Source organism: Piliocolobus tephrosceles, chromosome 16 (assembly GCF_002776525.5).
Source record: "Piliocolobus tephrosceles isolate RC106 chromosome 16, ASM277652v3, whole genome shotgun sequence".
Classification (NCBI taxonomy): Eukaryota; Metazoa; Chordata; class Mammalia; order Primates; family Cercopithecidae; genus Piliocolobus; species Piliocolobus tephrosceles.
The window spans coordinates 60,439,829-60,457,206 of NC_045449.1; the positions used below are offsets into that span (position 1 = coordinate 60,439,829).

Sequence of the window (17,378 nt, forward strand, 5' to 3'; positions counted from 1 at the left end):
GTTTCACCATGTTGGCCACGCTGGTCCCAAACTCCTGACCTCAAGTGATCCACCTGCCTCGGCCTCCCAAAGTGCTGGGATTACGAGCGTGAACCACCATGCCCAGCCATTTCTTTTTCTTTTTCTTTTTCTTTTTTTTTTTTGGTAGAGATTAGGGTCTTGCTATGTTGCCCAAGCTGGTCTCCAATTCCTGGCCTCAAGTCATCCTCTTGCCTCAGCCTCCCGAGGTGCTGGGATTACAGGCATGAGCCACTGCACCTGTCTCCTGTTCATTTTTAAGTTTGCTTTCTGGGGTAGGTTTATCTTTACCATTAACCTAGGTTTTACACCACTGGAATTGAAGTGAAATTATCCCCCCAGTGCAATTAGTCCATTTTCACACTGCTATAAAGAACTACCTGAGACTGAGTAATTTCTGAAGAAAAGAAGCTTAACAAGATGCATGTCTAGGAGGTCTCAGAAAACTTACAATCATGGCAGAGGGCAGAGGGGAAGCAAGCATGTCTTACCATGGCAGAGCAGGGGAGAGAGAGAACAAGGGGGGAAGCACCATACACTTTTAAACCATCAGATCTTGTGAGAACTCACTATCATGAAGAACAGCAAGGGGAAATCCACCCCCATGATCTAATCACCTCCCTCCAGGCCCTTCCCCGACATGTGGGGATTGCAATTCAAGATGAGATTTGGGTGGGGACACGATATGGTTTATGGACAGAAACCATATCGGGAGGTAAGCAGTGGCTTTCCGGAGTTAGCCAAGCAGTTTTAATGGATTTTTTTGCATTGCTTAAGGGTGTAGGTTAAGTATACTAAGCATGTACTAAGTGGAGAATGGATAAGCAGACTTGATACTGCCACTATTCTCAAGGAAATGTTTTTGTTAGTTTGAAATGAGAATCCAGTGTATACATCAGCTCTTGATCTTTTAGACTGAGGGACTGTGGAAGGGACAACTCATTTCAGTTAAAATAGGCATTTCCAGGCCGGGCATGGTGGCTGATACCTGTAATCCAACACGCCTATGCACCAAAGCAAAATCCTGTCTCTCTAAAAAAATTGTTAAGAAATTAGCTGGGTGTGGTGGCTCATGCCTGTGGTCCCAGCTATTTAGGAGTCTGGGTGGGAGGATTGCTTGAACCCAGGAGTTGAGGCTGCATTGAGCTATGATCATGCCTATGCCTTCCAGCCTGGGCAACAGAGCAAGACACTGTCTCAAAAAAAAAAAAAAAAAAAAAAAAAAAAAGCATTTCGAGATAGCCAGTATGAATCAGATCTTAATTTTCCTGTGTTTAATACTTTGCTTTGGATTGAACTGTTGGAGAAGTACGTCAGTAGCTAGCCACTGAGTTCCAAATATGTTATTTTTTTTCCTATGCATTTCTCCTTTAGCATATTCTACCTCCTCCCTCCCAACCAGGACCATCTTGAGAACAGTGTGACCTGCTGCACAACTTTTTCTCCCTTGCGAATTTTGTTTGGGGAAAGCCACATTTCCCACCTAGCATCACAAAGTGTTTTTCTTTAATTTTATAATTTGCAGCTCTACAAAGACTCCGTTGATAGGGACAAGGTGTGTGAAACAATAATTATGTTTGTGGAACCTTGTCACATTTTCTTAGAATATTATTTTAGAGAGGGCCGGGCATGGTGGCTCATGCCTGTAATCCCAGCACTTTGGGAGGCTGAGGCAGGTGGATCATGAGGTCTGGAGATCGAGACCATCCTGGCTAACGTGGTGAAACCCCGTCTCTATTAAAAATACAAAAAATTAGCCAGCCATGATGGTGGGTGCCTGTAATCCCAGCTAATCGGGAGGCTGAGGCAGGAGAATCGCTTGATCCCAGAAGGCGGAGGTTGCAGTGAGCCGAGATCGTACCACTGCACTCCAGCCTGGGTGATAGAGCGAGATTCTGTCTCAAAAAAAACAAAAAACAAACAAACAAACAAAAACCAGAATATTATTTTAAAGAACAGCCCTGAGCCAAGACATTGAGTCTTGTGATCCTTTTCAAAGAAAATCGTTGGGCTCGTTAATGCTTTGATTCAAGTTCTTTTTTAAAATGGTGTTTTCCAGTTTGACTAATTGAAGATTTCCCACTAAGATAAATGGAAGAGACTTATCATTTGATCAAAATTATAGCAGTGCTTGATGTTTGCATACCACCCTACAGTTTTCAAACAAAATCCATTTACATTCACTCATTTAATTATCCCCCTGGTTTTTCTGGATAAGCAGAGTTTCCCATGGGTGGAATGCTTCCATTCTTGGGAGTACTTTATATTTCCTCTCAGATTTATACATTTCTAGTTGGCACAGCTTCTGCCATTCAGATGCAGGAAATAGAGAATGCCACCAGAGAAACAGATGGAAAGACCAGAAACAGATCCAAGTATGTGTAAGTTCATTTGTTCATTCATGCATCCATTCACTTATCTATTTACTCATTATTCATTAAACAAATAGTTATTAAATATACTATGGCAGTGTCTCCCGTAGGAGGTAATATGATAGGATGTTTAAACGTAGAATGCTGGAGTAGGAAAGCTTCCATGTAAACATTTGTTCAGACACTTACTAATTTTAAGTTTTTCACAATTTTTTAATCTAGGCAATTGGGAAATTATATAGTCAATCTGTGTTTTTGTGGTATAGCAGTGCTCTGTTTTCTGTTCTAACTTCAAAAAACAAACGGAAACAGAATTGCCCAGTGATTACAATGGCACCAGCCTAGATCAGCCAGCATTTAGCTGACTCCCAGATGTGTGAGCACCCAGCCAAGATCAGCAACGCCTCCTGACTGGCCCCACTAAGACTTAAAGGTAGTCCTAAAATTAATATAGCAGCTTCTTTCTGAGCCAGGTAGAAGTACGTGTTTAAATGTTTCTAGCTCTATGGTAGTGTCTGCCATGGCAGCAGTAGCAATGGGAGCGGCTGTGTTGAGGCAAGAGTGAGGGTTCCAACTTTCCTGCTGATCTGGAAAGTACTGGATGTGGAGAGTTGCAATGTGAGAGAAAAAGCAGCAGGTAGACCTAGGTCTCTTGGTGAAGTCAATGAGTTTGAGGAGTTCCTTGCCAAAGACTGGGCTGGCTTACATGAAGATGTACATGTCTGGGAAGATAACTAGGATAATGCTTAAGGCCAGAAGTTTGAGAATTCAGAAAACGGGGACTTGTTTACTGGTGTGAGTAAACGTGCTACTATTTTGAGTAACCTGGCAATGTGTCTTTTTTTTTTTTTTTGAGACAGCGTCTTGCTCTGTCACCCAGGCTGGAGTGCAGTGGTGGTGATCTTGGCTCACTGCAACCTCTGCCTCATGGGTTCAAGCAACTCTCCTGCCTCAGCCTCCCATGTAGCTGGGATTACAGGCATGCACCACCATGCCCGGCTAACTTTTTTGTATTTTTAGTAGAAACGGGTTGTCACCATGTTGGCCAGGCTGGCCTCAAACTCCTGACCTCAAGTAATCCACCCACCTCGGCTTCCCAAAGTGCTGGAATTACAGGCATGAGCCACTGTGCCTGGACAGCAGTGTGTATTTAAAAGTTGTACTTTTGAGTTAGAAGCATTTATTTTGACCCAGCAATTCTACTGACAGGAATTTATCCTACAGAAATAGTTGAAAGTCTTGCCAAGATACTCATGATATATTATTAAATAAACAAACTGACCACAGAACAGTGGGTGCACATAATTCAGTTTTTAATGCATATCCATACATATATCACACCTAGAAAAAATATGGAAAGGTTTTATATGAATATAACGTTATTAATATTTCTGAATAGTGAGATCATAAACAATTTTACTTCCTTATTTATTTTTTTGAGACAGAGTCTCGCTCTGTCGCCCAGACTGAAGTACAGTGGTGAGCAATCTCGGCTCACTGCAACCTCTGCCTCCCAGGCTCGAGCAATTCTCCTGCCTCAGCCTCCCAAGCAGCTGGGACTACAGGCACACATCACTACGCTCAGCTAATTTTTGTATTTTTAGTAGAGGCAGGGTTTTACCATGTTGGCCAGGATGGTCTCCATCTCTTGACCTCATGATCCACCTGCCTCGGTCTCCCAAAGTGCTGGGATTACAGGCGTGAGCCACCGCGCCCGGCCATTTCCTTATTTCTTTAGCTTTTCATTTTCTTTCTAATTGTTCTTTAATGAGCATGCACGGCTTGTGGAATTTTTTTTAAAAGCACAAAAAGATTATTTTTAACAGAAAGGTTTTACCTGGCAATGGAAAATATAGTGACATTGGTATCAGGGAGATAAATTCAGTTCAGTCCTTTTGGGAGAGCAATTTACCATTGTACCAAAGGTTATAAAAATATGCAACTCCTTTGATGCAAAATTTTTTCTGGAACTGGAATGAGATGTATCATCTCCAGGCAATAGACTGGAGACTCATCTGCTGGGGTTTTCTATGTTTGTATTTTCCAAGTTTTCAGAAAAGAATGTGCAGAAGAGAACAAAGGTTGTAAAAGAAATTAGAGACTCCTTGTAGATTCCTATGTTTATATCATTTTCTTGTCAAGGAAATGAGCTACAAAGGTGCCAGATCTAATCTTGTTTACCCTTGTTGCTGCCCACACTTAGGCAAACTGTTGGTTCTCGTGTTTCTCATTCTGCATGCAGAAATATTAGTAATACATTAAAGAAATGAAAGTGGGCCAACAGGCAGAAAGTTTTATGTCCCAGGACATTTAATTAGACATTCTGGACCATTAAAACAAATCCCAGAACATGTCAAAGTAAAAGTTGTAAGCGACATGGCAGAATGGTTGTGCTGAGTACCTGTTAAGTGTGTCTTGACCTCGAACCCTGGCACGTGATCCATGGGTCTGGGAATTGTGTGCAGCAGGTACACAGCCTACCTGAGAGGTAATGAAGCCAGTGTTTTAATAAGCCCTGCCATACTTAGAAATTCAAATCCATGTTACTGCCTTCCACGAAGGGAGGTTATAGAATTATTCTAGTACTTCTGATAGCCACAAAGGTAGAAGAAAGTGTAGAATGAGCCCCCTGTAGACTCATCACTCAATTTCAACAGCTGCCAGCATTTGCCAACTCATTTCATCTGTTGTTCTCCCACCTCATTTATTAAAGTGTTTTTTTTAAATTTATCATGTCAATTAACCCATAAACACTTTATCTCTTATCTATTTCACCCATAAATATACTCATTTCTAACTGATAAGCACACTTTAAAAATGTTTTAATATTATTAACACTTTTTAAGAGACAGGGTCTTGCTATGTTGCCCAGGCTAGCGTTAAACTCCTGGGCTCAAGCGATCCTCCTGCCTCAGCCTCCCAAGTAGCTGGGACTCCAGACTCACACCGCCACACCCAGTTAGAAAACATGTTTTCTAACTAGTCAACATACCATTATGCCACCTAACAAAATGAATGGTAAACCCTCAGTGTCATCTGACATCCAGATTGTATCTTAATTTTCCCAGTTGTTTCAAATTTTCTTTGTTGCATTTGGCTCCAGATATTATATTTGCTTACTACATTTTATGCCTTTTTATAAATGTTTTACAAACTTCTGTCATTCAACAAACTGAATGTATATCATTGCACTTCTCTGTGCAACACAAGAAAATTACAATGTTTCCTTATCATCATCCTTACTATTATACTCTTAGTAAAGCCCTGTTGCATAGTTCGATCATCTTATGTGTCAGACTCAGAATGACCTCTGGCTTTTTCTTTTTTTTTTTTTTTTTAATTTTATTAATTTTTTTTTAAATAGAGACAGGATCTTACTATGTTGCCCAAGCTGGTTTCAAACTCCTGGACTCAAGCAATCTTCCTGTCTCAGCCTCCCAAAGTGCTGGGATTAGAGGTGTGAGCTACTGCACCCAGCCTCTAACTTTTTCTCAACATTAAATCCACCTCAGTGTCCACATACTTTCTGCCAGTGAGGATAATTAAAACTACCTTCAGACAGTGCTGTGGCATCTCCAGGTGGATTCAGAACAAGATTCCCCAAACCAGCCATGGGCAGTGAATTTCGGGGTAATAGTTCTCCGTGTGTCTGATTTGGAGGATCCTCTTCCCTTGTTGTAGCATCAAAGACAGATCTTGGCACCTCATCTGCATGAACTGAGTGTATAAATGCCTACCTGCTTGACTTACCTGTTCTGACAGGGGCTATTGGACTTACCACTAATGTAATTGATGTGTTTGTTTTCACACAGATTATCGCTTATCAGCCATATGGAAAATCTGTGGACTGGTGGGCCTATGGCGTCCTGTTGTATGAAATGCTTGCTGGGCAGGTAATGTTTTGCTACATTTTCATGTTTGTTTATTGCTGTGTTATATGAATACTTCAGCTCTGGTTGGGCCTCGGGAGCAGGACCTGACGTTTTAGTGTGGCTGGGTGTTGGCGTGACTTCCCTGACCCAGGCGAAAGAGGAAGAAACTCCCCCTTCAAAGTGGATCACGTTCAGTATGCACAGAAATTATCACTGGTCATAGAAACTCCATATTGAAAGCTTCAACCTGGAGTGTAGACAATGTCGGTTTCACATTATGAAATGTGCATACTGGCCAGGCACGGTGGCTCATGGCTGTAATCCCAGCACTTTCGGAAGCCGAGGCAGGTGGATCGCCTGAGGTCAGGAGTTTGAGACCACCCTGGCCAACATGGCGAAACCCCATCTCTACTAAAAACACAAAAATTAGCCAAACGTGGTGGTGCACGTCTGCAAACTCAGCTACTTGGGCCGTTGAGGCATGAGAATTGCTTGAACCTCAGCGGCAGAGGCTGCAGTGAGCCAAGATTGTGCCACTGCATTGCAGCCTGGGCAACAGAGTGAGACGGTGTCAAAAAAGAAAACTGTGCACGTTGATGACAGCAGTGACCTCTAAGTTTTCAGTATCTTAAAACTGGGGTTGAGTTATGGTTCCCTGCAAGTTTGTCTGCAAAGATTGCCCCAGCTGTTGCCCATGTGTGTAATTAGTAGCAGTGTTTAAGGAAGAAGACAGTTACCTTGAAGAAGCATTTTAATAGATTCTCCCCATCTCCTCCTATCTCATCTTTGGCAATTCATTGTAATTTTCACAGAAGTCCAGTGAGGCTGAACTTCCAGTTAAGGAAGGTAAATTAGCTTTCCCTTATGATGTGACATGTACCAGATAACCGTGTGCCTTATTGCCTTACATGGCACTTTCTAATATAATGGCCTTAATATCTGTGTCATCAGGGTGAGTCATACTAGCTGCCACCTCTAGGCCTGGCCCCTAAGACATCCTATGTGACTGTCCTCATGCTTTCGGCTGAAATTAGGAGGAATTAGTGGAGAAATCTGAGACCCTAAAAGATGGTGGGGCTGACAGATGCGAGAAACTTGAGTCCTTGAATGACCCTGTGGGTCAGTGCCCCACCTCCACATAGGACACATCCTTGGCAAAGTCCTATGTGGGGGTGGGGCACTGACCCACAGGGTCATTCAAGGACCCTGGTTCCTCCCATCTGTCAGCCCTACCACCTTTTAGGGTCTCAGATTTCTCCACTAATTCCTCCTCCTTTCAGCCGAGAGCATGATAAGTCACATAGGATGTCTTAGGGGCCAGCCTAGAAATGGCACGTATCACTTCTGCCTAGGTTCCACTGGCCACTGGGCCCCACTGGGACACAAAGAGGCAGTAAGTACAGCATATCTGAGAGCTCAGCAGGGGAAGCAGGCTTGCTAATCACCCAGCAGATCTCTGTCTTATACTACACATGATTCGGCCGTGGGCAGCTTCTTATAATTCCCAGCACTCAACGTGCTAGTGCCAAGATCTGTGACTCTCCGTAACCAGAAGCCTTAGAGACAATGGAAAGAGATGGCCATGCCGTGCAGCAGAGCCACTCCCAAAGACGTCTTTGTTTCTGGGGAAAAAAGTCTTCCCTTCCCACATGTTACGTCCATTGACTCATTTTTTCATTCACTCACCATGTATTTATTCATTGAACACTTATGATGTGCATGGCCATAAGGGTGAACAAAACAGACGAGAATCCTTACCTTCATGAAGCTTACAGCTTAGAGGAGGAGAGACAGCAGACAGGTTAGATAAGGAAAATGTGTAACACAGCAGAGATAAGCTAGGAAGAAAAGTAATAAAGCAGGAAAGAAGATAGTGTTGGGGGAGGCTGAAATTTTAGCTAGAATGGCCAGAGAGCATAAGGTTAAGACCTAAGGGAAGTACGGGGATGTCTGTGTGCATATGTGTTGAAAGAACATTCCAGGCAAGGGGAGCTGCCAGCGTGAAGGCCCTAAGGCCGGGGAGTGTGCAGCCGTGTTTAAGAAATGGAAGCTGCCCGCGGGGCTGGAGCAGAGTTGAGCTAGAGAGGGAAGGGATTAGGAGGCCTGAGGTCAGAGAGGAAGAGGCTCTGGGTCCTATTGTTAGCAGTGGCGCATCCTTACGAGGCTGCAGCAACCTCAGTTACTTGCCTCCTCAGGAGAAAGAATTTGACTGCGAGGCACCAGGTAGAGTGAGAGCCTAAGACAAGTTTTTTTTTGTTTTGTTTTTTGTTTTTTGTTTTTTTTTTTTTTTGAGACAGTCTTGCTCTGTCGCCCAGGCTGGAGTGCAGTGGCGCGATCTCAGCTCACTGCAACCTCCGCCTCCTAGGTTCAAGCAATTTTCTGCCTCAGCCTCCATAGGAGCTGGGATTACAGACACCCACCACCACGCCCGACTAATTTTTGTATTTTTAGTCAGGCTGGTCCTGAACTCCTGACCTCGTGACCCACCCGCCTCAGCCTCCCAACATGCTGGGATTACAGGCGTGAGCCACCGCACCCGGCCGAAGACAAGTTTTAGAGAGGAATGAAAGTGTATGAAAAAGCATTCGAGCAGGAACAAAAGAAAATAAAGTGCACTTGGAAGAGGGCCAGGCCGCAACTCGAGAGATCCAGTGCACTCTTGGACTTTTGAGCTGGGGGTTTACACATTGGCATTCTTCCAGGGGCTTACATCTCTTCTCCCCTGATTCTTCCCTTGGGATGGGCTGTCCGCGCACGGTGGCCTGCTAATGCCTGGGAGGGGCGACTTGTGCAGTGTGTTTACTGGAGTTACACGCGTGCTCAGCTGGGACATTCTTCCCTTACCAGTCAGACGTCCCTAGGAGGTGGTGTACCGCTTAAACTCCACCATGTTGCCTCTTCATGCGCATGCGTAAGCCCACTCGCCCAGCTCCTGAGTTCTTATCGGGAAGCTGCTGCTCGCCAGTTTCGGGTGTTTCTCTTTATTGGGAGACTGCCTTTCCTTGGTGCTGGCTGCGACCAGTTATTACTTTAGAGAGACAGTTAACCACCTGGCCATCACCTGATGGTTGCCTGACTTTCCTGGTGGGTAGGGGGAGCCCTCTCCTGCCCCCGCTCATGGCCGAACAGCCACCTATTGTAACACTGCGAACATGAAGGTCATCTCCAGACCAGGGGCTTTGTCTCTAGGATGGGAGGCTGTGGATGATCTCTCCTTTTAGTGTCTTTCACTATATTTCCTAAATACTAAAATAGTCTTGTAGACATTGAAAGACATAAAGCTTTAGCTTGCATTTGATCAGTATTTCTCAATGGGGTTAAGACTTGACTGACATCAAAAGAGTGATTTATTATTTATTTAGTGCCCCCCCCGCCCCGACCAGAGCATTCCTCTTAGGCCATATACGTCCGGGTGTAAACACAGAAAGGCAGTTCATACACAGTCACCGTCAGTGAGTCAACAGCTGGGAAAACAGGAGTTGTCTGCTCCTCAAGTTAATTTCCCCCTCCTTAAAATTTTGACAGTAAAATTCGGCTCTGAATTACAGGCCCCCTAGGAGCCCTGCTGTTGATGAAGGCACAAAAAGCCAAGTCCCCCTCTTGATCCCACTTGAATGTTCAGCTCTTGAGTTCAGAAAACAAACCCTGCTTTCATTAACAGTCACATTTGCATACACTAATAAGCAAAAGAGGCTGGGCGGAAACGAAGCCAGGATCTGTTTCCGAGGGCGCTTTACAAGAGGTCACGTGAGGAGACTCTTGGCCAGCAGGAGACAAGAATTTCAGAACCAGGCCTGCAGGAAAGTCCTCCTCCCTCCCGCTGCCTGGCTTCTCTCCTCTCCAAGCCTTCCTGGGACTTCATTCCCTAGGGGAGAACTCAGGGAATGCTATTTGCTGGCAGGGAAGTCCCCTTTGGGGTGAGTTTTGAAGCCCTGTGACACCGGCCTCAGACCTCGTGTGCAAATTGGCCTTGAGGTGGTTTCCAGGCCTTATTTAAAGGTTTCCCTATTAAGCTTACGCCCCCTGGAGAGCACTAGGCTCCTGCTCTCAACAGCTCTGCAAACTTTCTGGCCTGTTTCCAATATTTCCCATGCTGCTTCTCAGAGCCACTTAGCCTGCCTTATATGCATACCTTCCGGTCTCCATAATCTCTATTGAAAACGGTGATATTCTTTAAAGATGACATCTTAGACCAGGCGAGGTGGCTCATGCTTATAATCCCTTTGGGGCACTTGGGAGGCCAAGGTGGGTGGATCACTTGAATCCGGGAGTTGGAGATCAACCTGGACAACATGACAAAATCCCTTCTACAAAATATACAAAAATTAGCTGGGTGTGGTGGCAAGTGCCTGTAGTCCCAGCTACTCAGGAGGCTGAGGTGGGAGGATTGGTTGAGCCCTGGGGTCAAGGCTGGCAGTGAGCCTTGATCACACCACTGCACTCCAGCCTGGGTGAGAGAGCGAGACCCTGTCTTCAAAAAAAAAAAAAAGAAAAAGACTCCTTAAACGCATCCCACACTCTGGTGCAATGACAGGCACAGATAACAACAGCCTTTGTTCCTCTAAATCTCCACCTCACCTGCCGCAAACACAGTGTTTTCATTCAAAGCCCTTCATCTTTCTCTCTGACTCAATGCAAATTTAAACGTATTCCTAGGCTGCGACTCAGCTCAGAAAGGATAATGAAGGCCCTGCCCAGTATTATCCACAGCCCCTCCAAGCTTCAGCAATCCCAGAGACCCAGCAAAGGGTATAGACGTTGTTACTGAAAAGTAAGATTAATGATAAAGTTGTTGACAGGGTTTTGGTCTAAGTTTGTCCTCTTTAATTGCAGAGGACTGAAGATGAGCAGGAAAAAAAATAGTTTATTGCCATTTTCTTCTCATTTGCTTTATTTATTGTCAGCAGCCAAGGGGGCAGTTAAGAATAAACAGCCTGAGTCTTTATTCAGTTCCTGGACTGTTTGACAAATACGAACACTTTTGGGGCATAAATAGTGTTTACCCAGCACTCTAATGAGCATCTTGCGCCTGGAAGTGTTCTCGGTGATCGTCATAAAGGGACCAGCCCTCTCCTTATGCCCTTTTCTCCCTGGGTTATTTATACTTTGACTTCACTCCTAGTGAATCAGTAATCGCCACTTCATCTCAGAGCTTCGGCCTGAATTGTCCAGGGGAGCATGTCCAGCCCCCAGCCCAGGTTTCTGTAATTTGCAAATAAGCGTGGCCTCCATGACCACTTCCTAGCTAAGATGCACCAGTGCAGTGAGGTGGCTCACACCTGTGATTAGAAATAGTTTTTTGCAAAATCTGAACCATCATTCCTCATGTGTTGGTTTAAAACTCACAAATCACATATTGTTAAAGTGGGAAGGAGCTGGGCGAGAGGGGATAGAACCCATTCAGAAAATGTTTACACCAACCCAAGACTTTTCAGCAGGTAGCTTAGCTTGGAACATTGAGTCCAGATTTGTAGAAATTAAAAACCATGGGAATGGGGGAAAGAGGCAAGAGAAGGCATCCAAAATGGTCATGTACTGAAGCACCTCAGTGACATGTTACACCCATGGTCCCCAGGCTAAGTGGCTGGCAGTACTGGAAAGGAAAAGGAATAGAATTAATAACTTTTCACCATTCCCTTGCCTTCAACACCAGGGCCTGAGAGCGAGTGATTACCTGTCACATGCTCCAGGGACACTTAAACCTAGAGAGACTTAACAAAGGCTGTAAATGTGTTCACATTTTTTAGGCTACAGGATGCCACACCTGGGAAGTTATTATGGGGATGTGAGTCAGAGAAGAAAACAATGAGATGCACAGGTGTCTCTAGTAGCGTTAGTGATGAAGGTACATGCTGCAAGCAATTGTAAATGTGCTGTGGACCAGTGGATCTGTCCTGATGATGCATCACCTCAGTGGCGTTCAGCTCATGGGAACACTGGTGGCAACAAAGAAAATGTATTTGCAACAGTCAGTGAAAAACAAAAAAAACTCCAAATTATGCATCATAATTTGAAAATAATATGAGATGCTGGGCACGGTGGTTCACGTCTGTAGTCCCAGCACTTTGGGAGGCCAAGGTGGGTCGATCACGAGGTCAGGAGTTTGTAGACCAGCCTGGCCAAGATGGTGAAACCCTGTCTCTACTAACACTACAAAAATTAGTTGGGCGTGGTGGTGCACGCCTGTAATCCCAACTACTCAGGAGGCTGAGGCGGGAGAATCTCTTGAACTTGGGAGGCATAAGGTTGCATGCAGTGAGCCAAGATTGCACCACTGCACTCTAGCCTGGGTGACAGAGCAAGACTCCATCTGAAAAAAAAAAGAAAGAAAGAAAAAAGAAAATAATATAAGGAAGCATAAGAACCTATGTAAAAATGAGAGCGATTTTTGTGTCCAGGTAAAGGGAATGGGGATGCTTCTTTTTGTAGACTTCCCCTCCCCACCATATTACATAATTTTCATTTAAAACAGGGCTTCAAGCTAGGTGTGGTGGTGCACACCTGTAATCCCAGCACTTTGGGAGGCCAAGGCAGGCAGATCACTTGAGGTCAGGAGTTCAAGACCAGCCTAGCCAAGATGGTGAAACCCCATCTCTACTAAAAACACAAAAAATTTGCTGGGTGTGGTGACGTGCACCTATAATCCCAGCCACTTGGGAGGCTGAGGCAGGAGAATCACTTGAACCTGGGAGGCAGAGGTTTCAGTGAGCTGAGATTGCACCACTGCACTCCAGCCTGGGCAACAGAGTGAGACTCCATCTCAAAAAAAAAAAACCAAAAATATAAAAATATAAAACGGGCTCCAGGGAGCTTTTCTGAATGTGCTGGTCATTATTGCTATTCACCAGGTACTCCTCGTCTTCCTCCCTCCTGTCACAGTAGAATTGTACTTCCTTTCCTGTGTATTTGTGGGGTGTCGGGGAGCAGCATATGACCAGCACTGGCCAATGAGATCAGAGGGGAAGTACTCCAGGGTGGGGCTGGAAGCGCAGGTACAAGACACTGAAGAGCTGTTGCACCAACCTTTGCTGCAGCAAGACCGTGATGGTGGCCGCTCCATCCCAGTGGGTCCCTGAGTGCAACAGCAGAGACCTCTCTGACCCCCAGTGTACAGGTAGCATAAGCAGGAAGTGAAACGTGTTGTCTTATGCTTTGGAGATGGTCTCAGTTATTCGTTTCCACAGCAGGACCCAGCCTATCCTTACTGATCCCCGAAGGCACAGTTAAGATGAGTTTGCATCCTTTGTAGGGACATGGATGCAGCTGGAAACCATCATTCTTAGCAAACTATCACGAGAAGAGAAAACCAAACACCGCATGTTCTCACTCATAGGTGGGAACTGAACAATGAGCTCACTTGGACTCGGGAAGGGGAACATCACACAATGGGGCCTATCATGGGGAGGGGGGAGGGGGGAGGGATTGCATTGGGGAGTTATACCTGATATAAATGATGAATTGATGGGTGCTGACGAGTTGATGGGTGCAGCACACCAACATGGCACATATATACATATGTAACAAACCTGCACGTTATGCACATGTACCCTGGAACTTAAAGTATAATAATAAAAAAAAAAAAATTAGTTTAAAAATTAAAAAAAAAAAAAAAAAAAGATACCAATAGTCTACATTTTGAAGTAAGCCAGTCACAGGGACATGTATCACCCCACTTATATGAGATGCCTAGAGTAGTCAAATCATAGCGACAGAAAGCCGAATGGTGGCTGCCAGGGGCTGAGGGGACAGGAGAATGGGGAGTCTGTTTTGTGAGTGGAGTGTCAGTTGGGAAGATGGAAAAGTTCTGGAGATGGCCAGTGGTGATGGTTATGGAACAACATGAACGTACTTAATACCTCAGTGCAGTGCACTTAAAAGTGGTTAAGATGGTAAATTTTGTGTTATATAATACGTACACACACACACACACACACACACACACACACACACACACATATATGGTTTTGTTTGGTTGGTTGGTTGTTTTTGTGAGACAGTCTCACTCTGTCGCCCAGGCTGGAGTGCAGTGGTGCAATCTCGGCTCACTGCAACCTCCGCCTCCTGGGTTCAAGTGATTCCCCTGCCTCAGTCTCCCAAGTAACAGGGACTACAGGCACCCTCTACCATGCCCAGCTAATTTTTTTATTTTTAGTAGAGACGGGTCACCATGTTGGCCAGGCTGTTCTCAAACTCTTGACCTTGTGATCTGCGCGCCTTGACCTCCCAAAGTGCTGGGATTATAGGCGTGAGCCACCACACCCAGCCTGTGTTATATACATTTTATCACAATTAAAAAAAATAGTCTCTATCTTTGCAACAGAGGAAACAGATTAGGAAAAAGGATGCCTTTGATTTGATGGTATTCCAAAGCTGGGAGAAGGCACTTAACTACTCCTCTTCCCTACACCCAAGAACAGCCCTCTTTTACCTTCTTCAGGTTCATGCCATCTTCAACCAGCAGGAATTTGGGGAAGCACAGAAGCTGCATCGGCCAGCAGCTGGGAAGGAGGGAGCCAGCCTGATTCCCATCAATTCATTAGAGCTGGGAAACCATGCCAGGTCTCTAGCCCAGAGGCCGGTCACTCTCTACGGGATGACTTGAAACATCTCAGGCTCCCGGGGCTGCCCCACCTCTTCATTTTCAGAACTCATCACTGCACATTGTGTAGGCTGTGAATCAGCCTTCTAAAATTTACCCCAACACCCTTGCCCTCATCAGAGTTCTCTTTACATGCTGGGTGGGCCTGTAGCCGAGTACCTCGCCCCCCCCCCCCCCCGCCTGACTTCACCCCTACCAGGAGCACTGCTGGATGTCACCCTTCACAGCAGGGCAGGCAGAATTGCTCATAATGGCTAAGAGCCCCAGGCTCCAAATTCGGGATGTCTGGGTTAGCACCTGGGTCCTGAGACTGATGTGCGGCCTGAGTGAGCAGTGCCACCCAAGCTCTCTGCACAGCGCCTGTCGTGCAGAGAGGGGCCGAGAAGTGAACACCACTGTGGTCACGTTCGCTGCTCCTCCCCTCATGCCCACAATGCTCCCGCCTTATTGGACAACATAGACTCACAGCAGTGAAAAACGTGAGGGACAGAGATATGTCCCCTCCCTGGGGTGTGGTGACGGAGAATCCCTAATCCTTGGGGCCACATCAAGGCTGGAATGCACAGGCTCTGTCACAGGAGCGTTTGGTCTCATGGCTTTGTTATAGCTTAAGCATCTTATTCCACCACACAAGCCTAAGAGGCCTCTGAGGATCCTTCCAGCCCTGGACTAAGAATTCACCTTGAGTTAAACAGCTTTGTCCACTGCAGGACTTCTCAGGGCCTTTACAATTTAAATGTTAAAGCGAATTGCCAGAGAGGGGTATAGGATGCAAACTTGGACCTAGGAGGATGCTGTAGGATTAATGTTCTGAGGAATATTCTTTGGGGAGTGTCCGTATCCAGCCTTCAGTGGGACCCAAAGAAGACTTGACAGTAAAAGTCCTCCTTTGGTCTATAGAATCGAATCCCTGATACAGCCATTCGCCTTCAGAAATGAGCATATGTGGGGACAGCTCACCTGGCAAAGCTGGTTCCCTTGCCAGGAGACAATTAAGTAGATGTGGTAGGCCAGTGCCCTGCACAGAATGTTCCCCAAACAATTTCTGGCCTTCCACACTTGGAGGTGGGTGGCTGCAGGTGCATTGATCTAATCGTCTTCAAATGAGAAGAAGCTTCTCACTGCCTACTCAAGCCAGATTCTTGGGGAAGCTCCGCCTGTGTTTCTTAGAGACCGTTTCTCTTAAGCCTTTGGTTTGCATTGTCTGTGACTTGGCCCCTGCAGCATTCCTGCAGCTAAGATTCAAGCACCTCCAGAGAGGCTGGTTGAATTTTGCTGGCACCTTTGTCGCTGCCCAACAAGGTGCACCCCATTTAGCCCGCTTCGGGGGCATGCAGCCTACACGGTCGCACAGTGCTTTGCATTTGGTTTGGTGCTATGCTATCGCCATCTGGAAATTCTTCATAGTTTTGAAATGAGGGACTCCCATTTTCATTTTGCACTAAGACTTGGAAAGTATGTGTCTGGCCCTGACCAGAGGCCCTCCTGGGCCATGTGGTGAGGTGCCAATCAGTGACCTGGAAGCAGAGTCTCTGTCCCGTTCCCTGCCAGGGCACATTTGCATTGCAGAGTGTCACACAGCCAGTTCAGGAGCCCTGAGCAGAAACCACGCCATGTTTTTGTTTTGGAAACAGTCTTGCTCTGTCTCTCAGGCTAGATTACAGCAGTGCAGTCTAAGCTCACTGTAACTTCTGCCTCCTGGGTTCAAGTGATTCTCATGCCTCAGTCTCCCAAGGAGCTGGGACTACAGGCGTGTGCTACCACAGTCGGCTAACTTTTTGTGGTTTTAGTAGAGATGAAGTCTCGCCATCTTGGCCAGGCTGGTCTTGAACTCCTGACCTCAGGTAATCCACCCACCTTGGCCTCCCAAAGTGCTGGGATTAGAGGCGTGAGCCACCACGCCCAGCCACTACATTTGTTTTAGTTACAAAAACCTCCTTCGCCAAAACTCAGCCAGGCTTATGGATCACTGATGAGGGAAAATGTCATGGGTGACCTATAATAGGTGTCCAGAAGAAGCAGGCTGCGTGCTGTTGGGCAGGGAAGATACGGTGGGGCGGACACAGGGCCAACCTGCACTGTAGCTCCTTCACAGCTCTCCCCCACCACTGCCTGCCTGCCCTGCCCTCTACAGATGGAAGCTACCTGTCCCCCTGCTGGCACGGGTAGCTGTCCCTGCTGACACAGGTGGCTGTCGGCAGCCTGCACCCCCTGGTGGGTGCCCCTCCAAGCTGCCCTGGGGGCCTCCCAGTCTCCATGTTATTGCTACTGGTGGAAGTCGCTGTGGCCAGCTGCCCCTGCCCTGCTCTGAGTCCCTCACAGGCAGGCTCATTTTAGCTCTCTTCACTCACCTGCAGCTTCAGCTAAATTAAACCTTCTTTACACCAGGCATTTACAACAGAAAAAGAGGCCCATTTGTATTTCCAGACCAAAAAAATGTTGAGTGGTACCAGACACCCAGGCCCCTCTCCGTCCTCCCACTGGGGCTCTTTATAGACTTGGCATCTTTCCCTCGGG

General features: G+C 46.1%; 1 protein-coding gene across 4 annotated transcripts in view; it reads left to right on the forward strand.

Moving 5' to 3' along the window:
- PRKCA (protein kinase C alpha) overlaps positions 1–17,378 on the forward strand; it is a 502,110-nt gene that overhangs the window by 466,289 nt on the left and 18,443 nt on the right. For all 4 annotated transcript variants that reach the window (XM_023212008.2, XM_023212011.2, XM_023212010.1 and 1 more), the window contains one exon: positions 6,203–6,283. In XM_023212008.2, the coding sequence (XP_023067776.1) occupies positions 6,203–6,283 (81 nt within the window). The remainder of the gene's footprint in view (positions 1–6,202; positions 6,284–17,378) is intronic.